The sequence below is a fragment of the Furipterus horrens genome, unplaced genomic scaffold (genome assembly GCF_987537825.1).
Source record: "Furipterus horrens unplaced genomic scaffold, mFurHor1.1.pri manual_scaffold_4, whole genome shotgun sequence".
NCBI classification, from domain to species: Eukaryota; Metazoa; Chordata; class Mammalia; order Chiroptera; family Furipteridae; genus Furipterus; species Furipterus horrens.
Window position 1 is genome coordinate 140,515,256 of NW_028327174.1, and position 26,189 is coordinate 140,541,444.

Genomic DNA, 26,189 nt, shown 5'->3' on the forward strand with positions numbered 1-26,189 from the left:
GTGCCAGGTGGGCTCCTGAATTATCAGAGGGAGCACTTTGTAACCTATATTAATGTCTATCTGCTGTGCTCTTCGCCTGAAACTAATACAAAAGTGATAAATGCAAACTAATAAAAATAAGATAAAAAAGAAAGAAAAATACAGCATGACAGAGGAAGAGAATACCAATCTGGATGCTGTAGGGAAAGACCTCTCTGTCAAGGTGACATGAAACCAGGAAGAAACAAAGGAGTGAGCCTTCTGAATATCTGGATGAAGAACATTCCAAGGGGAGAGAAGATACAAAGGTTCTGAACAGGAGAAGCTTGCTTAGTACATGTGAGAAACAGCAAGGATGGCAGTGTGTCTGAAGGCAACAATTGATGAGAGGGTGTTATGAAATGGAGTAGGAAGGCAGAAAGGATGAGATAATGGACCACAATATGTACCTGTATTTTAAGGACTTGTATTTTATTCTAGATATAAGAGGAAGCCTCTGCAGATCTCACTGATACTTTAAAAATATCATTCTGGCGACATACAGGATAAACAGAAGTGTGGAGAGGAGGCAGTAAGACTCATCAGTAAGCTACTGTAGCAGTCAAGACAAGAGATGATGGTACCTGTAAAGGGTCAGCATGGCATGGGCAAGTCCTAAATGTATTTTGAAAAGTAGGGCCAAAGTACTTACTGATGCCTTCAATGTGGGAAGAAAAGGAGGCAAGGATGGCCCCAAGGTTTTTAGCGTAAGTAACCAGGTGCAGAATGAGTATATTCACTGAGATGGGAACACAGGGAAGGTACATATTCGAGGAGGAAGAGAGAGCTAGAGTCTGATTTCTTTTTTTAAGATTTTATTTATTTATTTTTAAACAAAGAAGATGGGGAGGAGGGCAAGAAACATCGATGTGAAAGAGAAACATTGATTGGTTAGTTGCCTCTTGTACGCGCCCTATGTGGGGACAGGCAGGTGCCCAAACTTCTACTTTGCAGGTGACAGCCAACCAGCTGAGCCACATGGGCCAGGGATGGAATTTTTGAACATACTAAGTTTGAGATGGCTATCAGACATTTGATAAAAACTATCAAGGAGGTTGTTGGATATGTAAGTCTGGAGTTCACAGAAGATGCTGGGATTGGATATATGCATCTGGGAATCCTAGTATTTATAGCTGTGAATCTGGACAAGACCACTGGGCGAGTATACACAGAGAAGTCTGAGAATTGATTCATATGGCTTAATAGCATCTGAGTCAGAAAGATGAGAAGCGTCCTGCAAAGGAATTAAAAGTCAGTCAGAGAGGAAGAAAATCAAATGAGTGTTATGTCCTAAAAACCAAGTAAAGAAAGTGTTTCAAAAAGAAAGGAACATTCAATTGTGTCACATGCTGATGAGAAGTCAAATAAGATCGAACCAAGTCTATGGTTGCATCAATAAAGTGATTTTGGTGGAATGGTTGGGAACCCTATTAGCTAGAGGAAGACACACTGTCAAGAAGAGGTGTCAGGGTGGGAGATATGTTACAGCACATTCCTGTAATGAGAAAGCTAACAGAATAAAAAACTGATGATGCAGGGACAAGAGGGGATAATTATAAGAACAAAGTCCTTGGTTATGCAATCAGGGGTGGAATCCAGTGGACACAGACTGGTTTTACATGGCAGCCAGTTTGGTCCATTCATTGTTAATAGGTGGGATGGAAGGGTGCATGGGCAGATGGGTAAATGTGGGTGAGAGACTATGGAAAATTCTTTTCTGATGACTATTTTTCTCAGTGAAATCAACAGCTAAAGGTAAGCCATGAGGGAAAAATACAGGGAGTTTAAGACAGAAGAAAATAGTTCCTTTGAAAAGGGACAGCATGAAGAGACCACAGAAATGCAGTAAAAATGCCAGGCAGCACTGAGGCTAAGTAGAGATGTCCAGAAGGCACTTAAAACAATGGTTTGGAAATCAGCAGAGAGCTTAACAAAGATATGAGTATTCCTAAAACCATGAAAACTGGGGGAAAGATCAGAAGATTCAGAATAAGAACTAAGGTAAAACCTAAGTTATAGCACTTATGTGCCTACTGGCACAGGAACCAGCAAAAACAGATTGGGATGTCTCTTGCCCACACTCTACCGCCATTCTAGTTGATCCAAGTATCTTTTTACTGTTCTATAGGAAATGCTGCTCCTCTGAAGTGGGCCAGTATATCTGAGGGTCTCTGCTAGTGGTACCAGGTAACATAGTTCAACCTTGCCCATGATGAAATTCAGGAGGATCAAGGTCCTACTACTTTACTGGGCAAGGGAGCCCTTCTAAAAACTTCATGGGTAGCCAGCCAGTCAACCATTCTGCTCCTTTCCATACTTATCCAGTGAGTATGTAGGGTTTCTCTGAGAGCATCACACTGGGAAACACCAGCAATAGATGCTATGTCCCTGTTTGGTATCAGTCCTTGAACTGACAGGTCCTTCTACAGGCAGTGAGATTCTTGGGTAGACTCCAATTCTTTGCTGGGGGCAGAAATCATAGTTTGAAAGAGAACTGAACAGCAAATTCAAATGCTAAATGAAATCAAGTTGTACCGACTTGGAAAAGAGATCAATGAGTTAAACAATTAGGTGGTTACTATGACCTTTGAAGGAAGAGTATACAAACAATGGTTGAAAATGAGTAAGATAAGAGAAAATTAAAATTGAGTATAGCCGAATCATTGAAAAGATCTTGATGATAAAGAACAGGGAAGAGACAGGCTCTGAGGGAATGACCTAGAAGAAGAAAGCATTTAATAGAATATTTATGATCCTGCTAGAGTAATCATTTCTTTCTTAGCTTATTACTATTATTTCCCCTTGCTTTATGGGGTTTAAAAAACAAACAAACCTTACTTTGCTGATGTGCTCAGGAGCTTGGTCAGGAGTGTTGCTGAATTCCCCACCAATCTGGAGGTCACTGACACAGCAAATTGAATCCCTTAGTTCCGTGAGTTTCTGACTGCCCAATACCAGCATTGTCTGGTATGGTTTGTGTTCTTTGTGCTAAAAATTAAACAGTAAATAAGTAAGTGTTCACTTAGAGACAAGCAATTAAATTATCCTGTCAAGATCAGATGTGAATTAAGTTACTGGTTTTCTTAATTTAAGTTATCCCAATAATTTAGTGTTTAATGTTGTCTTATATTCTGTATTTGTCTATTTGGCATTCATTAATTACAGGTCCAAACTAATGGCCAAAGTTGTTTAAACCTCCCCTGTGATACAGAGCCTAAACTTTGAAACCATTCCTTTATCTAACTCTCACATACTAAGTCAACACCTCACCCTTCCTAAATCAAGGACCAGGTACAGACAAGTAGGGACAACCCTTATGCCCCAGAGCCCATTAGAATTACTCAAACCAGCCAACTCAAAACTGTTTACTCTGCCTTGTCTTGCCTTTCTCGCTAAATCCCTAATAAAGGCTGTCATCTATGCCTTCCCCTCCCTCCTTTCTGCCTCTGACTGACACTGGTGCTTCCCCCTGTGGCCCTACATAGCATGGCACAGCCCCTCTCTCTGGAAGTGTAAGTAATAAAAATCTTCTTTCAATGGCATTAGCCTCTAGTGTTGTCACTCAGTCACCTCTGTAAATTATAATCCACGGGTATAACTGAGATACTTGGTCCAATCGTCTGAGTGTTTGTGTCTGCCCAAAATTTGCATAGTGGAATCCTAGTACCCAAAGTGAAAGAGCTTAGGAGGTGGGGCCTTTGGAAAGTAATTGGGTCATGAGGGTGTTCTCGTAAGTGGGATAGTACTCTTATAAAAGAGATCCCACAGAGCTCCCTGGCCCCTTCTAGCATGACAAAAAGTCTTCAACCTAGAAGAGGAACCCCACCTGACCATGCTGGCACCCTCATCTTGGACTTCCAGCCTCCAGAACTGTCAAAAATAAATTTCTGTTGTTTATTCTGGGGTGACATTTTGTTATAGAAGCTGGAATGAACTAAGACACTTGGCAATAGAACTTTTCAGTTTAAGCTAAAGTTTATAATCAAGATGCTGCTAAAATGACATTAGCATGAAAAGCCTATGGACTATAACTTCATCTGGCAGCAACGTCTTTTAGTTTCCTGGAATTACCACACTAAAGTCAAGCAGTCTGTTCACTACCCTAATGTTATAAACCCAGAGGTTCCAATTTATTGGTTTGGTTTTGTTGGATTGGTAATTTGAGATTTTCATCAAACAAGGTAATTTGTAGTAACTATATTCCAGATGGTTCCTAAAAGACCTATTTATTGACGAGTACAGCTTATGTACAATAATATTTCAATTAAGCCTTATCAAGGTTTATGGCATCTATTTGAGGAATCAAGAATATATACCCTCTGGTATGAGATAGTTCTTTTTATTAGAGCCTCCTAAGGAATTCCTAGATACTCCTGACCTGTTAACTTTCTGCATTTTCATCAAAGAAGAACTGTCATTAGTTAAACAACTTCCCAAGTATTCTAAACGGGTGAATAGAGGTCACCCCACTCCTTCTAGGGGGAAAAACCCCCCTCAAAACATGATAATTAGAATCACTGTGGATTTCTATATACTTGCAGTTGCTTCTAGTGCAGAAACCAGGGTATGCATTCCAAAACTAAAACTGCAATCCTTATATCAAGAATATAAGCAGGATGCCAGATAAAACAGCATTTGCTTGCATTTATTTTGAATCCTAGGAATATGGTTCTTCAAATAATTAAATCATTTGACAAAAGTCACTCATATTAATCTGTGAAATCCAAAAGGTATTACTACTGACCTTATGAAATATAACAGGGTATAAGATATTCACAGATAGGATAAGCTCCCCTTCTTGAATCATGTCTGCTGGATTTTCAGGCCTTTTACCCATGGCATGTGACTCCTGAGGGAGGAAAACAAATCAATAAGAGATCTTAAAATCAGACTCTGTGACTCAAGTAAGAAGCAATGTCGAACAATGGCTATGAGGAATAACTGAGTCAAACAGCCCTGATTTTGACTCCCAATTCTACTTCAAGAAAATTGTTAAAACCTCTAAGCTTAAGTTTCATCTTCTGTAAAACACAGAAGATATGTATTTTATAGAACTGTTGCTGGGAATGTGTACATCAAGCATCTAGCAAGATGTCTGGCACTAAGTGCTTACCAACTGATGATAAAACAGGAATACCAGGAATATCAACTAGTGCTGACATATGTATGCACATTTATGAATCTTTTACATCGTCGGCAGCCGTCCGTCTCGAGAGACAATGGCGTAGCTTCCTGAGAGTCTATCTGCACCGCCGAGAATGGCTGTGCAGTCCGATTCGGGAGTGACAATCCATGCCGCACTTGTCACAGGTGAAGGCAGATGGCCGTTGTTGCTGCTGTTGACGCTGCTTCCGCCTCGATCTTTTCTGGACCGCCTCCTCGTTGCGCGCAGCCTCTGCACGTGACGTACCTTGCCTGACCGTGAGCCTCCAGGCTAGGCGGTCGTCTGCTTGAACTTCCCATGTGTTGAGATTGATGGAGCATTGTGTCATGTCCTTTTTGCAGATGTCTTTGAACCGCAGTTTTGGGCGCCCTGTCATCCTCTTGCCTTCTGCTAGCTCGCCGTAGAGGAGGTCTTTGGGGATACGGCCTGCATCCATTCTTTTGACATGGCCGAGCCACCTGAGGCGTCTCTCGCTAAGAACTGCATGCAAACTGCTCATATTGGCTCGCTTCAGCACCTCGGTGTTGGGGACCTTATCCTGCCAGGCGACATGCAGGACGCGTCGCAGGCACCTCATGTGGAAGCTGTTGAGTTTCCTTTCGTGCCTTGCGTAGGTGGTCCACGTCTCGCTGCCACAGAGGAGGGTGCTGAGTACGCAGGCTTGGTAGATGCGCAGTCTGGTTTTCTCAGTGAGGCTGGAATTGTTCCACGCTCGCCGGTTCAGTCTGGCCATAACTGTGGCTGCCCTGGCGATTCTCCGGTTGACCTCCAAGTCGACTGACAGAGAGCTCGAGATGGTGGACCCGAGGTAAGTGAAGTCGTTGACAACCTCCAGGGTGTATCCGTCGATGGTGATGCATGGGGGAGTCCCCGTGCCTTGAGCCATAACATTCGTCTTCGTCAGGCTGATGGCTAGTCCGAACTCCTTGCATGCGTGGGAAAGGCAAGTGACTAGCTGCTGGAGTCCCTCTTCGGAGTGTGATGTCAAAGCTGCGTCGTCGGCGAAGAGCATCTCACGGATGAGCACCTCTTTGACTTTGGTCTTGGCTCGTAGACGGGCCAGGTTGTAGAGCTTGCCATCGGATCTGGTGTGAATGAAGACACCCTCGCTGCAGTCCTTAAAGGCGTATTGGAGGAGCATGGAGAAGAAGATTCCGAACAGCGTAGGCGCGAGGACGCAGCCCTGCTTTACTCCGCTGCTGACTGGGAAGGCCTCAGAGGTTGCGCCGTTGTAGGACACCGTGCTGTGCATGTTGTCGTGAAAGGACATGACCACAGCAAGCAGATGTGGTGGACAGCCAATCTTCCGTAGCAAGCTGAAGAGTCCGCTTCGACTGACCAGATCAAACGCCTTCGTGAGGTCAATAAAGGCGAGGTAGAGTGGTTTATGCTGCTCGTGACACTTCTCCTGCAGCTGGCGTAGGGAGAAGATCATGTCCACTGTTGATCGGCCAGCTCTGAAGCCACACTGGGACTCTGGGTAGACGCGGGAAGCAAGGGTCTGCAGGCGGGCAAGAGCGACCCGGGCGAATACTTTGCCGACGACGCTGAGGAGAGAGATGCCCCGGTAGTTGTTGCAGTCGCTGTGGTCTCCTTTGTTCTTGTACATGGTGATAATGTTGGCGTCTCTCATATCCTGGGGGATGTAACCCTCCTTCCAGCAGAGACAGAGTAGATGGTGGAGCGGCTGTAGCAGGACTGGTTTCCCGCTCTTTAGGATTTCTGGAGGGATTCCGTCGCTTCCTGGTGCTTTCCCGCAAGCAAGGCGGTCGATGGCTTTGCCGAGCTCTGCCGCAGTAGGTGGGGTGTCTAGCTCCTCCATGACTGGTAGGTCTGGGATGGCGTTAAGAGCAGTGTCTGTTACGGTGTTCTTCGTTGCGTACAGCTCGAGGTAGTGCTCGGTCCACCGCCGCATTTGCTGTTCCTGGTCAGTGATGACCTCACCTGTCTTGGACTTAAGGGGGGCGATCTTGGAGGGGATTGGGCCTGTTGCCTTCTTGATACCCTCATACATTCCTCGTGCGTTGCCTATATCGGCGGCTTCCTGAATGCTTCTGCACAGGTTTAGCCAATAGGTGTTGGCACAGTGGCGGGCGGTCTTCTGGACTTTGTTCCTGGCAGCCCGTAGAGCTTGAAGTGTACTGGGAGTGGGCGTGACCTTGTAAGCCAGTAGGGCCTTCCTCTTAGCCTCGATCACGGGTTCCATTTCTTCCCAGTGAGCCTCGTACCAGTCAGCGTTCTTCCGCTCTTTCTTCCCGTAAGCAATAATGGCGGAGTTGTATATGGCGTCGCGGAGACGTGGCCAATTGGATTCGATAATGTCATCTGCCGCCACTCCCTCGCCGAGTGCATCTTCCATCTTGTTGATGAATTGCTGGGTCTTAACTGGGTTGCTGGCACAACTGGTGTTGATGCGTGGGCGACCCTTCATCTTGGAGTGGTGCAACCTCTTCGGCATTATGCGCACCTTGCTTACCACGAGGGCATGGTCCGTGTCGCAGTCTGCACTGTGGTAGCTGCGGGTGAGGAGGGTGCTGCCAATATCCGTTCTTCTGGTGATGACGAGGTCAAGCTGGTGCCAATGGCGGGAGCGGGGGTGCCTCCATGACACCTGGTGGATCTCTTTGCACTTGAAGAATGTGTTTGTCACGCACAGGCCGTGGTGACACAAAAGCTCAAGCAGTCGCTGACCATTCTCATTGATCTTTCCTCTCCCAAAGTTTCCAAGGCAGGTGGGCCAGGCCATGTGGTCAGCTCCTACTCTTGCGTTGAAGTCTCCAAGGAGATAGAGAGCGTTACTTCTGGGAATCTTGGATAACGCTTCGTCCAGTGCATGGTAGAACTGTTCTTTCTCTTCGGTGGTGGCGCAGAGGGTTGGGGCATACGCGCTAAGAATGCTGACTGGGCCGAAAGTTGTTGACAATCGGAGGGTAAGTAATCTCTCTGTGCCTCCTGTGGGTGGCTCTATGGAGTTAACAAGCGTGTTCTTCACAGCGAACCCAACACCGTGCTGTCTTGGTTGGTCCGGAGACTTCCCTTGCCAGTAGAAGGTGTAGTTGGTTTCTCTGATAGTTCCGTTGTCGGCCAACCGGGTCTCCTGTAGAGCCGCAATGTCGATGTTTAGTCGTGCCAGTTCCCTATCGATGACAGCGGTTTTCCTGGCACCCTTGATCCACGGAAGGTCTGCAGTAAGTCCGGGGCACATGGTCCTGATGTTCCAGCTAGCGAGGCGAAGAGCCGGAGGCTTCTTTCTTGTTGTTTGCTTGGAATTAACTGGTGCGGGTGTTTTGTGGCCCACTTTTCGAGAGGCGCCTCTCTGATCCCCACGCACCCAGTGGGGCAGGCGAGCCATGGCGAGACGGTAGCTGTCCAGTGAGGTGCGATGACCTCTCCCACCATCAGAGGAGACCCCTGGCGCTCGTTTCCTTCGCCAATCAGATGAGCTTATAACCGGTATCTGTCTCCTCCCGTGTTGAGTCGACATCTTGCGATGACGCTGGAGTGTCCTCTCCAGTGAAACTGAAGCTACAGAGCCTGGGCAGGGTGATATGGAGGGTCTGCTGTTGCCCATGCAGCAGACCCCCCCTCTCTTCGCAGCTGAAGGGTCCAAGGGAAAGACAAAGTCAATACAGCTTGGCTTCAGGTGCGCCGCAGGAGTTGCCGGTGTTGACTACAATGTCAAACCGCCTTAGGGACTCCGGCTCCGGATTTTCTGTCGGGGTTTACTCCCTTAGCCTTTCCCCTGAAGAGGTATGCCGCAAGGCAGCGGAGGTTTTTTGGAGTCAGCGTTTTCCTTCTCTGATTTTAGAGATGTCCTTCCTCTTTCCTCCTTTACAGTCTTGAGGGCAGCATTTACAGGTTAAAATAGAAAACTGGCAGTGTAACCTTCTAAGCAGATACTACCAATACCCTGCTTGGGTATACTCACCCAACAATAAACATCTCTTTAAAATCTTTTACATACACCCCTCTCATATTATTACGAGAGCCATTTGACAGATGAAGATGAAGCTCAAAGATTCAGATTTACCTAATGTAAACCAGCAAGTTAGGATGCAAATACACATTTGTTTGGCTTTAAAACTCTTGCTTTTTACAACATTGTCACATCTTTAACACACCACACTGTCTTTTACATGTGCTTAATAACTATAAAATGGGGACCACCAGGATGGACTGGTTAAGTAAAGCAGCAAAAGACATAATAAAACTAAATGAGAGTGATGTCATACAAAATGGTGAAGAAAAAATCTCTATGGGTCAGTCCCTCCACCAGAGCAACCAATAAAATGGGAAGAGAGACTTGAATAAACTATTTAATTTTTAAGTATATTTTATTGATTATGATGTTACAGTTGCCCCAATATTTTTCCCCTTTGCCCCCTCCACCAGTGCCCTCTTCTATCCAGCAATCCCATACCCTGAGTTCATGTCCATGGTTCATGCATGTGAGTTCTTTGGCTTCGCCCTTTCCTATACTGTTCTTAACACCCCCATCTATTTTGAACCTACCAATTATGGTTGCTGACCGCTGATATTTCCCCTTTTCTCCCCCTCCCAGCTGATAACCCTCCAAATGATCCCCATACCTAGGAGTCTGTTCCTGTTCTGGTTGTTTGCTTAGTTTGTTCATTTTTTAGATTCATTTGTTGATAGTTGTGAGTTTGTTGCCTTTTTAATGTTCATAGTTTTGATCTTCTTTTTCTTAAGTAAGTCCCTTTAACATTTCATCTAATAATGCTTGGTGATGATGAACTCCTTTAGCTTCACCTTGTCTGGGAAGCTCTTTATCTGCCCTTCAATTCTAAATAACAGCTTTGCTGGATAGAGTAATCTTGGTTGTAGGTCCTTGCTTTTCATCACTTTCAATACTTCTTGCCTGCAAAGTTTCTGTTGAGAAATCAGCTGATAGTCTTATAGGAATCCCTTTGTAAGAAACTAACTTCATCTCTCTTGCTGTTTTTAAGATTCTCTATTTATCTTTAACTTTTGGCATTTTAATTATAATGTGTCTTGGTGTGATCTGTGTTTCCTGGACTTGTACGACTATTTCCTTCTCCAGAATAGGGATGTTTGCTTTCATTATTTTTTCAAATAAGTTTTCAATTTCTTGTTATTTCTCTTCTTCTGGCACTCCTATTATGACTCAGATGTTGGTACATTCAAAGTTGTTCCAGAGGCTCCTAATCCTCTCGTTTTTTGTTTTTTTTTTTTCCTTCTTCAATTCTTGATTCTTCTTTCTGTTCTGGGTGAATGTTTATTTCTTCCTTTTGTTCCAAATCGTTGATTTGAATCTTGGCTTCCTTCACATCACTGTTGAAGCATAATCTTCACTTCTTCCTTTATTTTATGGCCATACTCAATCATTTCTCTGAGCATCCTCATCACCAGTGTTTTGAACTGTGCATCTAATAGGTGGGCTATTTCCATTTCATTTAGTTCTTTTTCTAGGGCTTTGTTCTATTCTTTCATTTGGACCATATTTCTTTGCCTCCTCAATTTGGTAGCCTCCCTGTGTTTGTTTCTGTGTACTGGGTAGAGCTGCTTTGACTCCATATCTTGGTAGTATGGCCTAATATAGTAGGTGTCCCCTAGGGTCCAGTGGCACAGCCTCCCCTATCACCCAAGCTAGGTATTTCGGATACACCCTTTGTGCGGTGGAACCTTGGTTGCTGTTGGCAGAACAATGGGAGGGATTTACTCAGGCCAGCCAGCTGTAAGTATTGGCTCAGACCACTGACCATCAACCTCTGTCCTCTGTAGAGGATCAGCTGGGCAGGGGCAGGGTGGTGGTGCTCTGATGTGGTCTGTAGCTGTCCATTGGGTGTGCTGGCCCTGGAGTTTTCTGGGTGGTGCAGGCCAAGGTCAGCCCCCACCTGTGTTTTGCCCAGAGCCACCCTGCCTGAGCTATAAGGCAATCTGAGATGGCTGCTACTTGTGCTGGGCTGGGAGATTCCCAGGCAAAGCCAAGCTGTGAATCTAAGCTGGCTACTGCTGGGCCTAGGGCTCACTGAGGCCAGCTGCTGCCTGTTTGATAGGATTTAGGAAGTTGTGAAGCATGAACCAAGACCAGCCATTCATATGGAAAAGCAGCTTGGGTGGGCCCCTAAGCTACGTGGGGTGGAGTCTCTGGGGATCTCCAAGGTGGGTCAAACAGTATTAGCCAGGTTGATGGAGTCTCAGATATGGCACCACCTTGCTGGCTCTGTCAGGGGAGGGTTTAGAAAAGGGATAATAGACTCTGTTCCCCTTGACACCACACACTTCAGTTTCTCCTTGTATGCTACTGGTGCCTTAAAAGCTGCCGCCCTGGTGCTAGAGATCAGAGGGAGTGAGTCTGAGAAGGTGAGTCCATATACGGGTTAAGATGAGCTGCAGATTCATTGCTTGGGGCTCCAGGAATGTCTTCCACCAACTCAATCCCTGCTAACTGCTGAAGCCAGAATTTGTGGGGACTTACCTTCCTGGAACTGGAATCTTGGGCTGGGGGGCCTGGTGTGGGCCTAGGACTCCTCACTCCTGATATCCCTTCTGAATTTTTATCCACCATATGTGGGTGAGAGACCACCCCATTCTGCATCTGTGCCCCTTCTACCCGTCTGGATGGATGTGGTTTCTTTAATTCCATTGTTGTCAGACTTCCATTCAACTTGATTTCTGATGGCTCTGGCTTATGGTTGTACATTTTAGTTGTAATTTTGATGTAGTTGTATGAAGAGGCGAGCCATATCTGCCTACACTGCCATCTTGACCAGATCCTAGAATAAACTATTTTAGAACTCTGGAACCTAATCAGATACTTCTATCAACTAGGGGAGTGCTTGATGAAGAGACAAGCTGCTGGTTTTTCAAAAATAAGCAGAGGGTGCAAGCCACCTACGATTTCCCCATTCCTCAGCCCTGATGCAAACGTGGAGATAAGAGGCCACATCCATAGAAATGATGGCTGATGCAAAGGCCTGGCGGGGGGGGGGGGGGGGGGGGGCGGGCTTGTTCTCCAAAAATTGGGGATTGTGTATTTTGGTTGGTCTAGTGATGTTAAACCCTGGTGCAGACACCTGCCTTGGTTTTGGCCCTCCTGCCAGCTGTGGCTTCCCCAAACAGCAGCTATTGGAAATTCAAAGGGACAGGACCTCTTCTCATTTGTGGAGGCAGACATTTAAGGAAATCTTAGGTCACTGGCTGACCACAGAGATAATGAAACAGAAACATCAATGATAATACACAACACACAGTACACACTTTGGAAAAATAGTTTGGAAAAGTCACAAATAGACAGTTACAGCCCTCTATTACGTAATAAACATACTGGGCATGTCCAGTTCTCCACAAAAACTTATTAAAGACATATCAGTAGCTGTGGGGGTGGTGCTTGGAGGGCGCACAGCTGGCGGTGTGGCTAGCAGTATAGCGACTGTAGCTGTGATGAAAAACAGTCATACAGCTTAAATCCAAGAAATGATCCCAGCCCCAAACCAGACTGATCTGAGCCCCAGAGGAGACCGGGTAGCTTGCAGTTCCCATCGTCATCATCGGCAGCCGTCCGTCTCGAGAGACGATGGTGTAGCTTCTTAAGAGTCTATCTGCACCGCCGAGAATGGCTGTGCAGTCCGACTCGGGAGTGACACGGTATCTGTCTCCTCCCGTGTTGAATCGACATCTTGCGATGACGCTGGAGTGTCCTCTCCAGTGAAGCTGAAGCTACAGAGCCTGGGCAGGGTGATATGGAGGGTCTGCTGTTGCCCATGCAGCAGACCCCCCCTCTCTTCGCAGCTGAAGGGCCCAAGGGAAAGACGGAGTCAATACAGCTTGGCTTCAGGTGCGCCGCAGGAGTTGCCGGTGTTGACTACAACGTCAAACCGCCTTAGGGACTCCGGCTCCGGATTTTCTGTCGGGGTTTACTCCCTTAGCCTTTCCCCTGAAGAGGTATGCCGCAAGGCAGCGGAGGTTTTTGGAGTCAGAGTTTTCCTTCTCTGATGTGCCCTGACTGGAAGATCGAACCAGCGACACTTAGCTCGCAGGCCGACGCTCAATCCACTGAGCCAAACCAGCCAGGGTCTAAAGCAAGGTAATACACCCCACTAATACAGTGATGGGGGAAAAACCCACATCATCATCTCAACTGATGCAAAAAAAGCATTTGACAAACTCCAATTATTTTTTATGATAAAACTCTAAAGTAAACCATGAACAGAAGGGAACTTAACATGGTACAACTAAAATCATATGCAATTGTGGACAACTGATAAGAATGTGCACTTTTCCTACTTCTTTCAACACAGTACTAGAAATTCTAACTAGAGCAAGGGGTTGGGGGGGGGGGAAGAAAGCAAAGAAGGAAGTAAGAACAAGTGAGCAACTAAATTGGAAAGATAAAATTATCTGTTTGCAGAAACATGACTTGTATAATCTTCTATGTATAAATTCCTAAAGAATTCACACACAAAAAAGTTAGAATAAAGAAATTAAACATCGGCAGCCGTCCGTCTCGAGAGACGATGGTGTAGCTTCTTAAGAGTCTATCTGCACCGCCGAGAATGGCTGTGCAGTCCGACTCGGGAGTGACACGGTATCTGTCTCCTCCCGTGTTGAATCGACATCTTGCGATGACGCTGGAGTGTCCTCTCCAGTGAAGCTGAAGCTACAGAGCCTGGGCAGGGTGATATGGAGGGTCTGCTGTTGCCCATGCAGCAGACCCCCCCTCTCTTCGCAGCTGAAGGGCCCAAGGGAAAGACGGAGTCAATACAGCTTGGCTTCAGGTGCGCCGCAGGAGTTGCCGGTGTTGACTACAACGTCAAACCGCCTTAGGGACTCCGGCTCCGGATTTTCTGTCGGGGTTTACTCCCTTAGCCTTTCCCCTGAAGAGGTATGCCGCAAGGCAGCGGAGGTTTTTGGAGTCAGAGTTTTCCTTCTCTGATGTGCCCTGACTGGAAGATCGAACCAGCGACACTTAGCTCGCAGGCCGACGCTCAATCCACTGAGCCAAACCAGCCAGGGTCTAAAGCAAGGTAATACACCCCACTAATACAGTGATGGGGGAAAAACCCACATCATCATCTCAACTGATGCAAAAAAAGCATTTGACAAACTCCAATTATTTTTTATGATAAAACTCTAAAGTAAACCATGAACAGAAGGGAACTTAACATGGTACAACTAAAATCATATGCAATTGTGGACAACTGATAAGAATGTGCACTTTTCCTACTTCTTTCAACACAGTACTAGAAATTCTAACTAGAGCAAGGGGTTGGGGGGGGGGGAAGAAAGCAAAGAAGGAAGTAAGAACAAGTGAGCAACTAAATTGGAAAGATAAAATTATCTGTTTGCAGAAACATGACTTGTATAATCTTCTATGTATAAATTCCTAAAGAATTCACACACAAAAAAGTTAGAATAAAGAAATTAAACAAAGTTACAGGATATAACATCAAAACACAAAATCAGTTGTATTTCCATACAGTGGCAATGAATATTCTTTGAAAAGGATATTAAGAAAAGAATTCCATTTAAAATAGCATTGAAAGAGCCCTGGCTGCCGTGGCTCAGTGGATTGAGCATCGGCCTGAGAACCAAGTGACACTGGTTCGATTCCCAGTCAGGGCACATGACTAGGTTGCACACATCAGGTCCCCAGTTGGGGGCATGTCAGAGGCAACCACACAGTGATGTTTCTTTCCTTCTCTTTCTCCTTTCCCCTCTCTCTAAAAATGAATAAATAATAAACAAAAACTTATAAAAAAATAAAATAGCATTGAAAGGAATAAAATGCTTAGTAATAAATTTAACAATGGAGATGAAAGACTTTTATAGAAAAAAACTATAAAACATTGCATCTTTGCTCATGGATTGAAAGATTAAAATTGTTAAGGTGACAGTAGTACCCAAATGATACATAGGTTCAATGCAATCCTTCTCAAAATCTCAATAGTTTTTTTTTATTTTTCGGCAAAAATAGAAAAACCCATCCTAAAAAGAATTTTGAAAAAGAACAAAACTGTAAGACTACCATTTCCAAATTTCAAAAATGATCACAAAGCTACAATAACCAAAACAATGTGGTATCAGGATAAAGAAAGACAATACATATAGACCAATGGAAGAGAACTCAGAAATAAACCTAATATGCAACTGACTTGCAACAAATGTGCCAAGACCATTCAATAAGGAAAGGACACTCTTCAACTGGTACTAAGAAAAGTGGATATCCACATGCAAAAGAATGAAGTCAAACCTTTTAACTCATACCACACACGAAAATAACTCAAAATGGACCAAAGGCTTAAACTAAGAGCTACAACCACAAAACACTTAAAAAGAAAACATAGAGAAACAAGATGGCGGAAGAGTAAGTGGAAGCTACATTAACCTCCTCCCAGAACTAGTCTGGATTTACAACTTAATTTTGGAGAAATCATCTGGAATAACCAACCAAACACTAGCTGGAGAGAAGTCTTATAACGACAGAGAGACAGAAAAGGCCGCTACATCACAACGTGACCGGTAGGGAGTGAGGAGATGCAGAAGGGCTGGCTGGGCTCCCACGGGTGGCAGCTGAAGGGACTGAGAAACAGTTGAGCAGCCGGGGGTTCCCCCTGAGAAGGGCAGGGTCTAAACCCCCAGCTGAGCTTCCCAGCCTACAGCAACAGAGTGGAAAGTAAAATAGTATCCAGCTGTGAAAAGCGAAAAGCCACAGGGTTTCTTGCTAGCCGGAGAGAAACAGCTAGAGAAAAAGAGCTCTTAAGCGGATCACATACGAAAATATTTTGGCCCCCACTTACCCTGGGCTCAAGCGGAGGAAAGGCAGAGAGGACTGGAGATGCTTGGGGAGAGTTTGGTGTGGTGGCTTTGAGGGGAGAGCTGGGGAAGCGGCCGGCTGGGTCCCAGTGCCAACTCATCCCCACACTGCAGGCAGACCATTCCGTTCCAAGTGGCGTCAGCCCGAGGGGAAGCAAAAGCCCTGCCTACAGGAATTAAGCTGCCACACCCACGGTCCTTAAGCCTGACGGCTAATCACAGATTGAATAGATTAACAACTAAAGGAGTCAGACAAAGGCAGTAGATCCCTGGAAGTCTCCAACAGGCTGCCTAGGCCCAGACTGGTACAGAATATGACGCCACCAGGGGCAGATCCAGGAAGTGCAGATCATTCTAAGAAGCACCAACAAACAATAGGAGTCACAAAAATGGGGAGACAGAGAAATAACCCCCCATCGAAAGGAAAGGCAGAGTCCCCAGAAAGAGTGCTAAATGAAATGGAGGGGAGCCAACTATCAGATATGGAATTGAAAGCATGGATTATGGAGAAGCTCAATGAGCTCAGCGGAAACTACAAAGAACTCCAGGGAAACTACAAGGAACTCCAGAAATACTACAAGGAACTTACTGAGAATTAGACCAGCATGAAAAAGGACATAGAAGCTATCAGTAAGAGCCAGGAGGAAATGAAGAATATGATCTCTGAATTGAAGAACACAGTAGAAGGAATTAAAAGCAGGCTAGAGGAAGCAGAAGATCGGATCGGCGAGCTGGAAGACAATGTAGACAAAAACTCCCAGACAGTGCAACAAAATGAAAAAAGACTGAACAAGACTGAAGAGGCTCTAAGACAGCTGCAGGACAACATGAAACGTAATAATATCCGTATCATAGGAATTCCAGAAGGAGAAGAAGAAGAGCAAGGGATAGAAAACCTCTTTGAAAAACTAATGACAGAAAACTTCCCTAACATGAGGAGAGAAAGAATCATGCAAGTCCAGGAAGCAAAAAGGGTCCCAATGAAGATGAACCCCAATAGGCCCACTTCAAGATACATCATAATTAAAATGGCAACATTCAAAGACAATGAGAGAATCCTAAAAGCAGCAAGAGAGAAACAACTAATAACATACAAGGGAGCTCCAATAAGGCTATCATCAGATTTCTCAGCAGAAACACTACAAGCCAGAAGGGAATGGCAAAAAATATTCCAAGCAATGAAACACAAAGGCCTACAACCAAGAATACTCTACCCAGCAAGGCTCTCATTCAAAATGGAAGGTGAAATAAGGAGTTTCCAAGACAAAAGAAGGCTAAAAGAATACATCTCCACCAAACCAGCATTGCAAGAGATGCTAAAGGGTCTGCTTTAAGAAGATGAAGAAACAGAGAGAGACAGAGAGGAACACAAGTACAAAGGGGGAAACTGACAATGAATAAGTACAGAAAGAAAGAAGGAACTTCTACAATTTGCAACAACATGGTTGGAACTAAAAAGAATTATGCTTAGCAAAATAAGTCAGGCAACGAAAGAAAAATACCTATGCTATCACCTATTACGGGAAACTAATGAACACAAACAAATGAGCAAAATTGAACCAGAGGTATGTAAACAAGGAATAAACTAACAGTAACAAAGGGGGAGATGGGAGGGAGAGAAGGGGTTAAGAAAAGGAAGGGTCTAGTCAAAGAACATGTATAAATGACCCATGGACATGGACAACTGGGTGGGGACTGAATGTGGGAAAACAGGGGGCAGGGTGCAGGGAAGCAAGAGGGGAAAAAAGTGGGACAACTGTAATGGAAAAACAAACAAAAAAATTTTTTTAGTGGGGGAAAAAATTAAAATATAAAGAATGGAAATGCAAGTTCAGTGAATATTAGAAGGACAAAGATTTTCCTTCACACTGTATATTTTTCTCCCTATCTGGTCCCTCCAGAGTTAGGCATTCTAAACAAGTAAGTAATGACATAAGTTTCTTTGCATAAAACTAATAAGACCAGTTGTTAATAGAGGTTTTTTTTACTAAGACTTTGACTGGAATGTCATGCCTAAAGGAGACATGCTTGGGCTTTGGTTATTACCAAAAAGCACTGAGGAACTGGGATTGACTTTCAAAAGTAATAAAAGTCCACGAGATAAAAGGCCTGGTACCTTGGTTGGATGTGCCGTCCATGGCAATCTTTCCAGGGAAAGAATGAAGGTTGTTTTCCTGAAAGATGGCTAGAAGGGACCTTAAGGCACAATGGGAAACCTGAAGGACTTGGAAAAGACAGGTGTTTACATGCAAGGCTGAATGCCAGGTATGTGGTTCTGCTTCTGTGCCCTGAAGGGCAGACTGAAGGTCACCCTGAATGTTCTTTGCATAAGTTCCAGCAAAGCAGAACTAAAGATCATACATGATCATTTTCTGCTCTTGTTGTGTTTATGCAAATAAACAGGATAAATTAAAAATGGACTTAATGCAGTCCCTTTAATGACAAGGAGGGTAATCTTAGGGAGAAAAATCGTGATTCAAGGAAATCACAATGTTCAGTGATAGACTATAAAGTAGTACAGCTAACTGTCTTTAAAGTTTATCTTGATTTAAAGTTTGTTTTGATTTGAAAATTAAACTATGTCTGTGGTATTATCAAAGATGTTTACTTTACAGGCAAGAAGAATGTCAAATGCCTTGCAACTGGATGTCTTTCCGATAAGACAGTCCTACAGATTTAGAGACTTGTATTTGGGTTATGTTACATAAATTAACATGTGTTTTCTGTTTTCAAAGGTTATAAGCCTACGATCTCATTACCTGAGTGATTGTCTGTACGTAAAGGCCTCACTTAATCCTGCCTGCATCGCTGCCTCCTGAGACTCAATGGTTTGGCTGAACTAAGTGGCTGGGTTGGTGAAGAATGTGGTGGTCTGTGGGCTTCACTTTAAAAGTGGTTTCTCTTTTCTGTCCTAATGGCTTGGAGAGAAAGAGCCCAGAGGTCTGAGAGGGGGGAAACCTAAACTATTTCCCTCAGCCCAAACTAAGTATAATGGGCAAAATGGTTTTGGATAGGTGAGATGTGCCTGGCACACCTTCCTCCAAAGAAGCCCTTCTTTTCCCTAATGTGGGACACTGAAAAATTAATACCTGCCTTTTGTCACCTAGTGGTTATGGATTGAATGATGTCTTTTAACCCTGTTGCCAAATCTGTTGCCTCCAGAATACAACAAGGATGCCAGTCTGTTAAATCAAGCATGCCGTTGTCCAGGGACAGCCAACCGACCTGGAGTCTGCACGATCCTTCCCCGTGTGGGAAGGACACCCTCCCCTCCACACCCCCACTCTTATTAGGGATTTCTGGACCCAAGGGTAGGTAGGACGACGACCATGTCCAGCTTGAAGCAGCTAGAGGAGCTCAAGACCTTCGCCCATTGTCCTTTATAAGATTATAAAGAGTCTTAAGTCTGAGAGGGAGGGATTGTTATTTTTTATTGTTAAAATAATTAATTATTGTTAAAATAATTAACTAATTATTTTTAAAAAAAAGAAGAATATATGAAAGGGTGAGGCAGGAGAGCTTGTATGTACAACCCATGGGCATGGACTTGGGGAGGGGTGTGATTGTTGGGGGAGGGGTGGTGCTGGGTGGAGGGGATCAAAGGGGAAAAAATTGGAACTATTGTAACAATATAATCAATAAAATATACTTACAAAAAAAAAAGGAAAATATTCAAGCATTGGATAGGGGAGTATTTTCTTAAGTATGACACCACTGTACAGATAATAAAAGAACAGATAAGCTGAAGTTCATCAAAGGAAAAGTTCATTAAAACTTTTGTTCATCAAAGGAAACTATCAAGAGAGTGAAAAGACAACCCATAAAATGATAAAAGTATTTTCAATTATATATATGACAAGGGTCCAGTATAAAAAATATAAAAAGAAATCTTACAATTCAACAACAAAGAAACAACCTGATTTAAAAATTGACAAATAGCCCTGGCTGCTGTAGCTCAATGGATTGAGCGCCAGCCTGCAAACCAAAGGGTCAGTGGTTTGATTCCCAGTCAGGGAACATGCCTGGGTTGCAGGCCAGGCCCCCAGTTTGGGGTGCACAAGAGGCAAACATAAATTGATGTTTCTCTCCCTTTCTCCCGTCCTTCCCCTCTTCCTAAAAATAAATAAAATCTTTTTTAAAAATTAACAAAAAATTTTAATAAAGACATTTCTCCACAGAAGATATACAAATAACCAATAAACACATGAAAAGATTGCTAACATCACTAATCATCAGGGAAATGCAAATCAAAAGCATAACAAGATACCACTTCACACCCTCTAGAATGGCTATCATCAAAAATCAGAAAATGACGTGTTGATGAGGATGTGGAGAAATTAGAACTTTCCTGCATCACTGGTGGGAATATAAAATGATGCAGCCACTGTTGTAAACAGTTTGGTGGTTCCTCAAAATGTTAAAATAGAATTACTGTATGACCAAGCAATTCTATTCCTGGGTATATACTGAAAAGAACAGAAAATGAACTCATACTTATAAACACTAATGTTCACAGCAGTATTACTTACAATAGCCAAAAGGTGGAAAAACCCAAATGTCCATCAACAGATGAATGGATAAACAAAAGGTGTTATATCCATACAATCAAATATTATTCAGGTATAAAAAGAAATGAAGTTCTGATACACACTACAGCACAGATGATCTTTTAAAACATTATGCTAATAACAAAGACACAAAAGGACAAATATTGCAGGATTCCACTTATATGGAGTATCTATAATAAGCAAATTCATAAAGTAGAACAGAGGTTACCAGGAGCTAGGGGAAGGGAAAATGGGGAATTACTGTAATGGGCATATAATTTCTATTTGAGATGATAAAAGGTTCTGGTGATGTTTACAAAGCATTGTGAATATATATGTCACTTAAATGAACATTTAAAAGTGGTTAAAACAGTCAATTTTGTTATATAAATTTTAACACAATAAAAAATAAGTGGGAAAGACAGTAAATATTCCTATATACTATTAGGTGCCCAACACCATGTGTGGCACATTGTAGGTTTTCAAGAATTTATACTGAATAAACCCATGTCTATTAACACAATTCCTCATTACTCATCATCCTAAATTTTTCTGAGGGTTTTACACAAGAAATGATGGATTAGGAAAAAAAGCAATTAAACCAAGATCAAGAGCAGAACAAAAATACCAGGAATAGAGTAGTGAAAAGGCATCAATTTAGCCTAACTCAGAGAGCAAGACGAAGCTAACCACAAAAAAATAAAAGAGCCCTGACCAGTGTGTCTCAATAGGCTGGGCATCTTCCTGCAAACCAAAACAATGCCAGTTCAATTCCCAGTCAGGGCACATGCCTGGGTTGCAGACCTGATCCCTGATTGGGGGCCTGCAAGTGGCAACCAATCAATGCTTCTCCCTCCCTTCCCTTCTCTAAAAATAAATAAATAAAACCTTAAAAAAAAATAAAGACAGGGATTTGAGAGCAAATATGTCATCACTTGAACTCTGAGGGTCTTTTTCTTCTACTTCCCAATCCCAATAAAGTTTCTTTACTTTGCTTTCAATTAAGTAATATCAACTAAATATAAAGCCACTATACAGCCATCACTAATACTCACCCAATGACAGTTTATAGTTTCATGGGAAAAGGTGAAAAAAAATGAGATTCTTACCATCTCGTACGCAAATGTTTCTTGTCTGCAGACCCGATCTAGTGTTATTGTTTCTGCCCGATGATCCAAAAGCCTCTTTCTAACCCTGTTGTAGATACAAGAAAAATCAAACTTCAAAATTCTTTACTGAGTCTTCAATCACATCTTTAATATTTAATTTTTTATTTTGAATGAACTTTAGACTTAAAGCTTCAAAAATAGAACAAAGAGTTCCCTTATATCTCTCACCTGGCTCCCCCTATGTTAATATCTTACATGATCATAGAATAATTATCAAAACCAGGAAATTAACATTAATACAATATTAACTATAGACCTTTTTGGAACTTAACAAATATTTAAATTTAATGCTTTTTTTTCTGTCCCAGTATCCTGAGTAGGACACCACATTGCATTTCTCACTTCTTTTTCCTCCAGTCTTTTACAGTTCTGCAGTCTCTCCTCGTCTTTTATGATTTTGACACTTTTGAGGAGCTCTATTCAATTATTTTGTAGTGTCCTGCAATTTGGGTTTCACTACTGTTCCCTTGTGATTGGAGTAGGTCAATACATTTTTGGCAAGAACATGAGAATACTCCAACTGGTATGGCTCAAGTTAGTTGCATGATGCCTTGCAAACCAAAAAGTCGCTGGTTCAATTCCCAGTCAGGGCACATGCCTGGGTTGCAGGTTCTGCTCCCAGTTGGGGCACATACGCAAGGCAACCAATTGATGTTTCTCTCTCACATTGATGATTCTTTCCCTCTCCTTTTCCCTCCATTCCCCTCTTAAAAAAATAAAAATATTAATTTTTAAATTGTTTTTCTATTACAGTTGTCCCACTTTTTCCCCCATTGCTTCCTCCCACCCACCCACCCCTTCTCTCACAGTGAATTCCCACCCCGTTGTCCACATCCATGAGTCATTTATACTAGTTCCTTGCCTAGACCCTTCCCCTTCTTACCCCCTTTCCTGCGCTCCCCCAACCCCTCTTGTCTGTTAAGTCTGCTCCTTGTTTCCATGCCTCTGGTTCAATTTTGCTCATTTGTTTGTGCTATTCATTAGTTCCCTGTATAAGGTGATATCATATGGTATTTGTCTTTCATCGCCTGGCTTATTTCACTTAGCATAATTCTCTCTAGTTCCATCCATGCTGTAGCAAAAGGTAGGAGGTTCCTTCTTTCTTTCTGCTGCATAGTACTCCACTGTGTAAATGTACCACAGCTTTTTGATCCACTAATCTACAGATGGGCACTTAGGCTGTTTCCAGCACTTGGCTGTTGTAAATAGCACCGCTATGAACATAGGGGTGCACAGATTCTTTTGAATTGGTGTTTCAGGATTCTTTCAGTATAATCCTAGCAATGGAATTGCTGGATCAAAAGGCAGTTCCATTTTTAGTTTTTTGAGGAAATTCCATAGTTTTCCATAGTGGCTGCACCAGTCTGTATTCCCACTAACAGTGCACTAGGGTTCCAAAATATAAAAATAAATTTAAAAAACTTAAAAAAAAAATATGACAAGAATGATGATATCCTTCACTCTATCATCATGAGGTTCAGGATATTAATAGTTATACAGGGTGGGGCAATGACAGGTTTACAGTTGTTTATATGGAAAATAATACAATAATTAATTAAGAATAATACAAGAATGAACTGTGTTTTGCATACTCACAAATGTGAAACTACTTTTGCCCCAGCCTGTATTACCCTGTATCTCTTATTACCAGCAACGTTTACCTTGTCTGCCAGGTTCCTACACTTGAAAGATACTTTTCTCTTATACTTGATAAGTATTTTGGGGAGATACTTTGAAACTATGCAAATCTTGTTTTTCCTCAAACTTTCGTCCAGAAACTTTAGCATTCACAGTAGACTGCAACATTTATTTTATTAAGTATATTTTATTATGTTATTACAGTAGTCCCAATTTTTTTTCCCTTTGCTCCCCTCTGCCCAGTACCCTCCTTCCCTCCAGCAATCCCACCCTCCTTAGTTTATGTCCATATAAAAAATATGGAACACTTCACAAATCTGCGTGTCATCCTTGTGCAGTGGCCACGCTAACCTTCTCTGTATCATTCAAAGTTTAGTACATGTGCTGCCGAAGTGAGCACAGACTGCAACATTTATTACTGTAGTTTGCCTAGTGATGATTCTCTTTTTCCCTCATTCTACATTATTCATTGATAATGAGTAAGACCTCTTTCCTCCCATTATATTAATCAATTATATTAGTTAAACTCACATTTATCTTATTGTATAGGTTAAAATCTAATACTATCATTATTTTGTTGCTGAAGTTGTTCTAGTTTTGACCATTAGGAGCTTCTTCAGGCTGGCTCCTGTTCCCTCAACAAGCCCTTTTGTTTTTTTGGCAGCATGTCCTTACTTTCTGGCACCACAGGAGGCTCAAGGCCCCTCCTCTACTCCTATCTGAGTCCTGGAATCAACGGCTTCTCCTAGGAACCCTAATTCCTTTATCTGAGATAGGTATTTACAGAGACCAGTACCTGGGCTCTAGGCATTCTCAGCAGAGAAGTAGGAAACACACATCTGTACTAACCCATACATGTACAAATATCTGTATTTCTGTATTTTTCCATCTGTTATCTATTTAAAGCCATGAGTTAATACTGATACTTCCAATCCCAAACTAAAACCACAGTATTTACTTTCAGCCTTCAACCTTTCCTTATTTATACTTCTTTCTCCCCAAGTGAGAAACCCAATTCCCATTACTTACAATCCGTTAATTCTAGAAAACGCATCCTTTCAGAATTGCTAACCTACACACCTATGAGAAATACTAACTCATGAACAGTTCTTTTTGTCGTTAGCCTTTCAAAACTGAATCAAGATATGCTTCTGTACAGAGCTCAGATTAATTCTTCCCTCTCCATTCTCTTCAGCATAATTATGTTATTCATTTATAACAGTTAGGCTCACTTGTTGGTTTTGTATTCTATTTTTGGTTGCCCAACCCACATCCTGGTGATTTTACTGTCTCATCACTTTGGGGGTATGTGAAAAACATGTGGAACATCGCTATGGTTCTAAGAGTTATAAAAAAATATACTAAGAGAAGTATCATTCCCTCTCTGTCCCTCTACCAACCGGTTCCCATTTCTTCCCTACTTTCTACCCCTGTAGATAGCCAATCTCTATAGTTCTGGTTTATCCTTTCCATTTCTTTTGTTCAAATCAGCAGATACCTAGTGTTTTCTTATATTCCTTTCCATATCAGTCTGAGTTCAATTAGGAAAAAACAATGACACAGTAATTTGAACAGAGAAAGCTTAAGTCTAAAGAATTATTAACTTTAACAGAGGATTGGAGTACTGAGGGATTGGCAAGTAAGGAGTGCTACAGAATATATTATACAAACAGCATATATAAGGAGTACCTTATCCCTTCATCTGAGAAAGAATGCCCAAGAAGTCTCCCTTTTCTCCCCACAGGACTGAGATCCAGACCTTGTTGGAGAGGATATGGCTGTATTCACTGGATGGCAGAAAAGTTGCCATGGTGCACCATCAGTGGGTCCTGCTGGTAATCCACCTCATGAATGCCAGAAAAGCTGTTTAGGGGAGGTGTCGAGGGGCGTGGAATGGCAGGGAAAACAGCCAGGTGATGGGCAGGCACCCTAGGAACTGGCTGGCACGGGGGAAGCTGTGCCTGCTGCTCCAGCACACTGAACCAGGAAGCCAGACTCTTTCTTACTGCAAACTCTCTCCCATGTCCTTTACTGACAAAGCTTAACACTGTGCCAGTTGGCACAGGAAAAACTTGAAAGGGCCAAGACCCTTTTTTAGAGAGCAGACAAAAAAAAGATAAATTTGTAGATGAGAGCCATTAAATTGACATCAGGCAAGTGTTCTCTATACATGAAGGGTAGCATATGCTTTGGGGCTTTGGTTTTTCCATGTTAACAGTGTTTCCTAGAAATCACTCTAACAGTTCATCTCTCCTCAGCCTTTAATACAGTTGCCCAATAATACTACACTTTGTGGATGTCCTAGAATTTGTTCAACACTCTCCTCTGTATCTATATTTAGGATATTTCAAGTATTTTGCAATTATAAACAATATTGCAATTACCTCACACATAATGTATTTTCATATTGGAGGTCTATCTTCAGTACTACTATCTTTTGACTACTAGGTAAAAAAGGATATGCCTATGTAATTCTGTGTTGGGCATTATCAATTTTTCTAGACAGGGTAGCAGCAATTTGCATTTCCATCAGCAATGTACAAAAAAAATGCCTGTTTCCCCAGAGCCTCATCAAAAGTATCATATTTTTTAATTTGTGCCAGTCTGATAAGCGAGAAAAGGTATCTCAAGGTCATTTAATTTGCATTTCTCTAATTATGAGTATGCTGGAACGTTTTTCATATTTGTGAGTCATTTTTATGTGTGAGTTATTGGCTATCTTTTCCGCATTTTTCATTTAAAAAAAAATTTTAAATCGAAGGAGGGAGGGAGGGAGAAGGGGGAAGACAGAGAGAGGGAAGGAAAGAGGGAAACATCAATTTCTTGTTCCACTTACCGTATTTATTCATTCATCAG

At 42.8% G+C, this 26,189-nt stretch overlaps 1 protein-coding gene and 1 non-coding gene across 2 annotated transcripts in view; both read right to left on the reverse strand.

Annotated features, from left to right (window-relative positions):
• SNAPC3 (small nuclear RNA activating complex polypeptide 3) overlaps positions 1-26,189 on the reverse strand; it is a 45,643-nt gene that overhangs the window by 11,830 nt on the left and 7,624 nt on the right. The window contains exons 3-5 of the mRNA XM_090274090.1: positions 21,636-21,720; positions 4,763-4,867; positions 2,857-3,006 (exon numbers count right to left, since the gene is read on the reverse strand). Coding sequence (XP_090130216.1) covers positions 2,857-3,006; positions 4,763-4,867; positions 21,636-21,720 — 340 coding nt within the window. The remainder of the gene's footprint in view (positions 1-2,856; positions 3,007-4,762; positions 4,868-21,635; positions 21,721-26,189) is intronic.
• LOC150012954 (U6 spliceosomal RNA) lies at positions 23,627-23,733 on the reverse strand. The gene has a single exon (XR_016510887.1). It is a non-coding gene; the product is annotated as a U6 spliceosomal RNA (small nuclear RNA).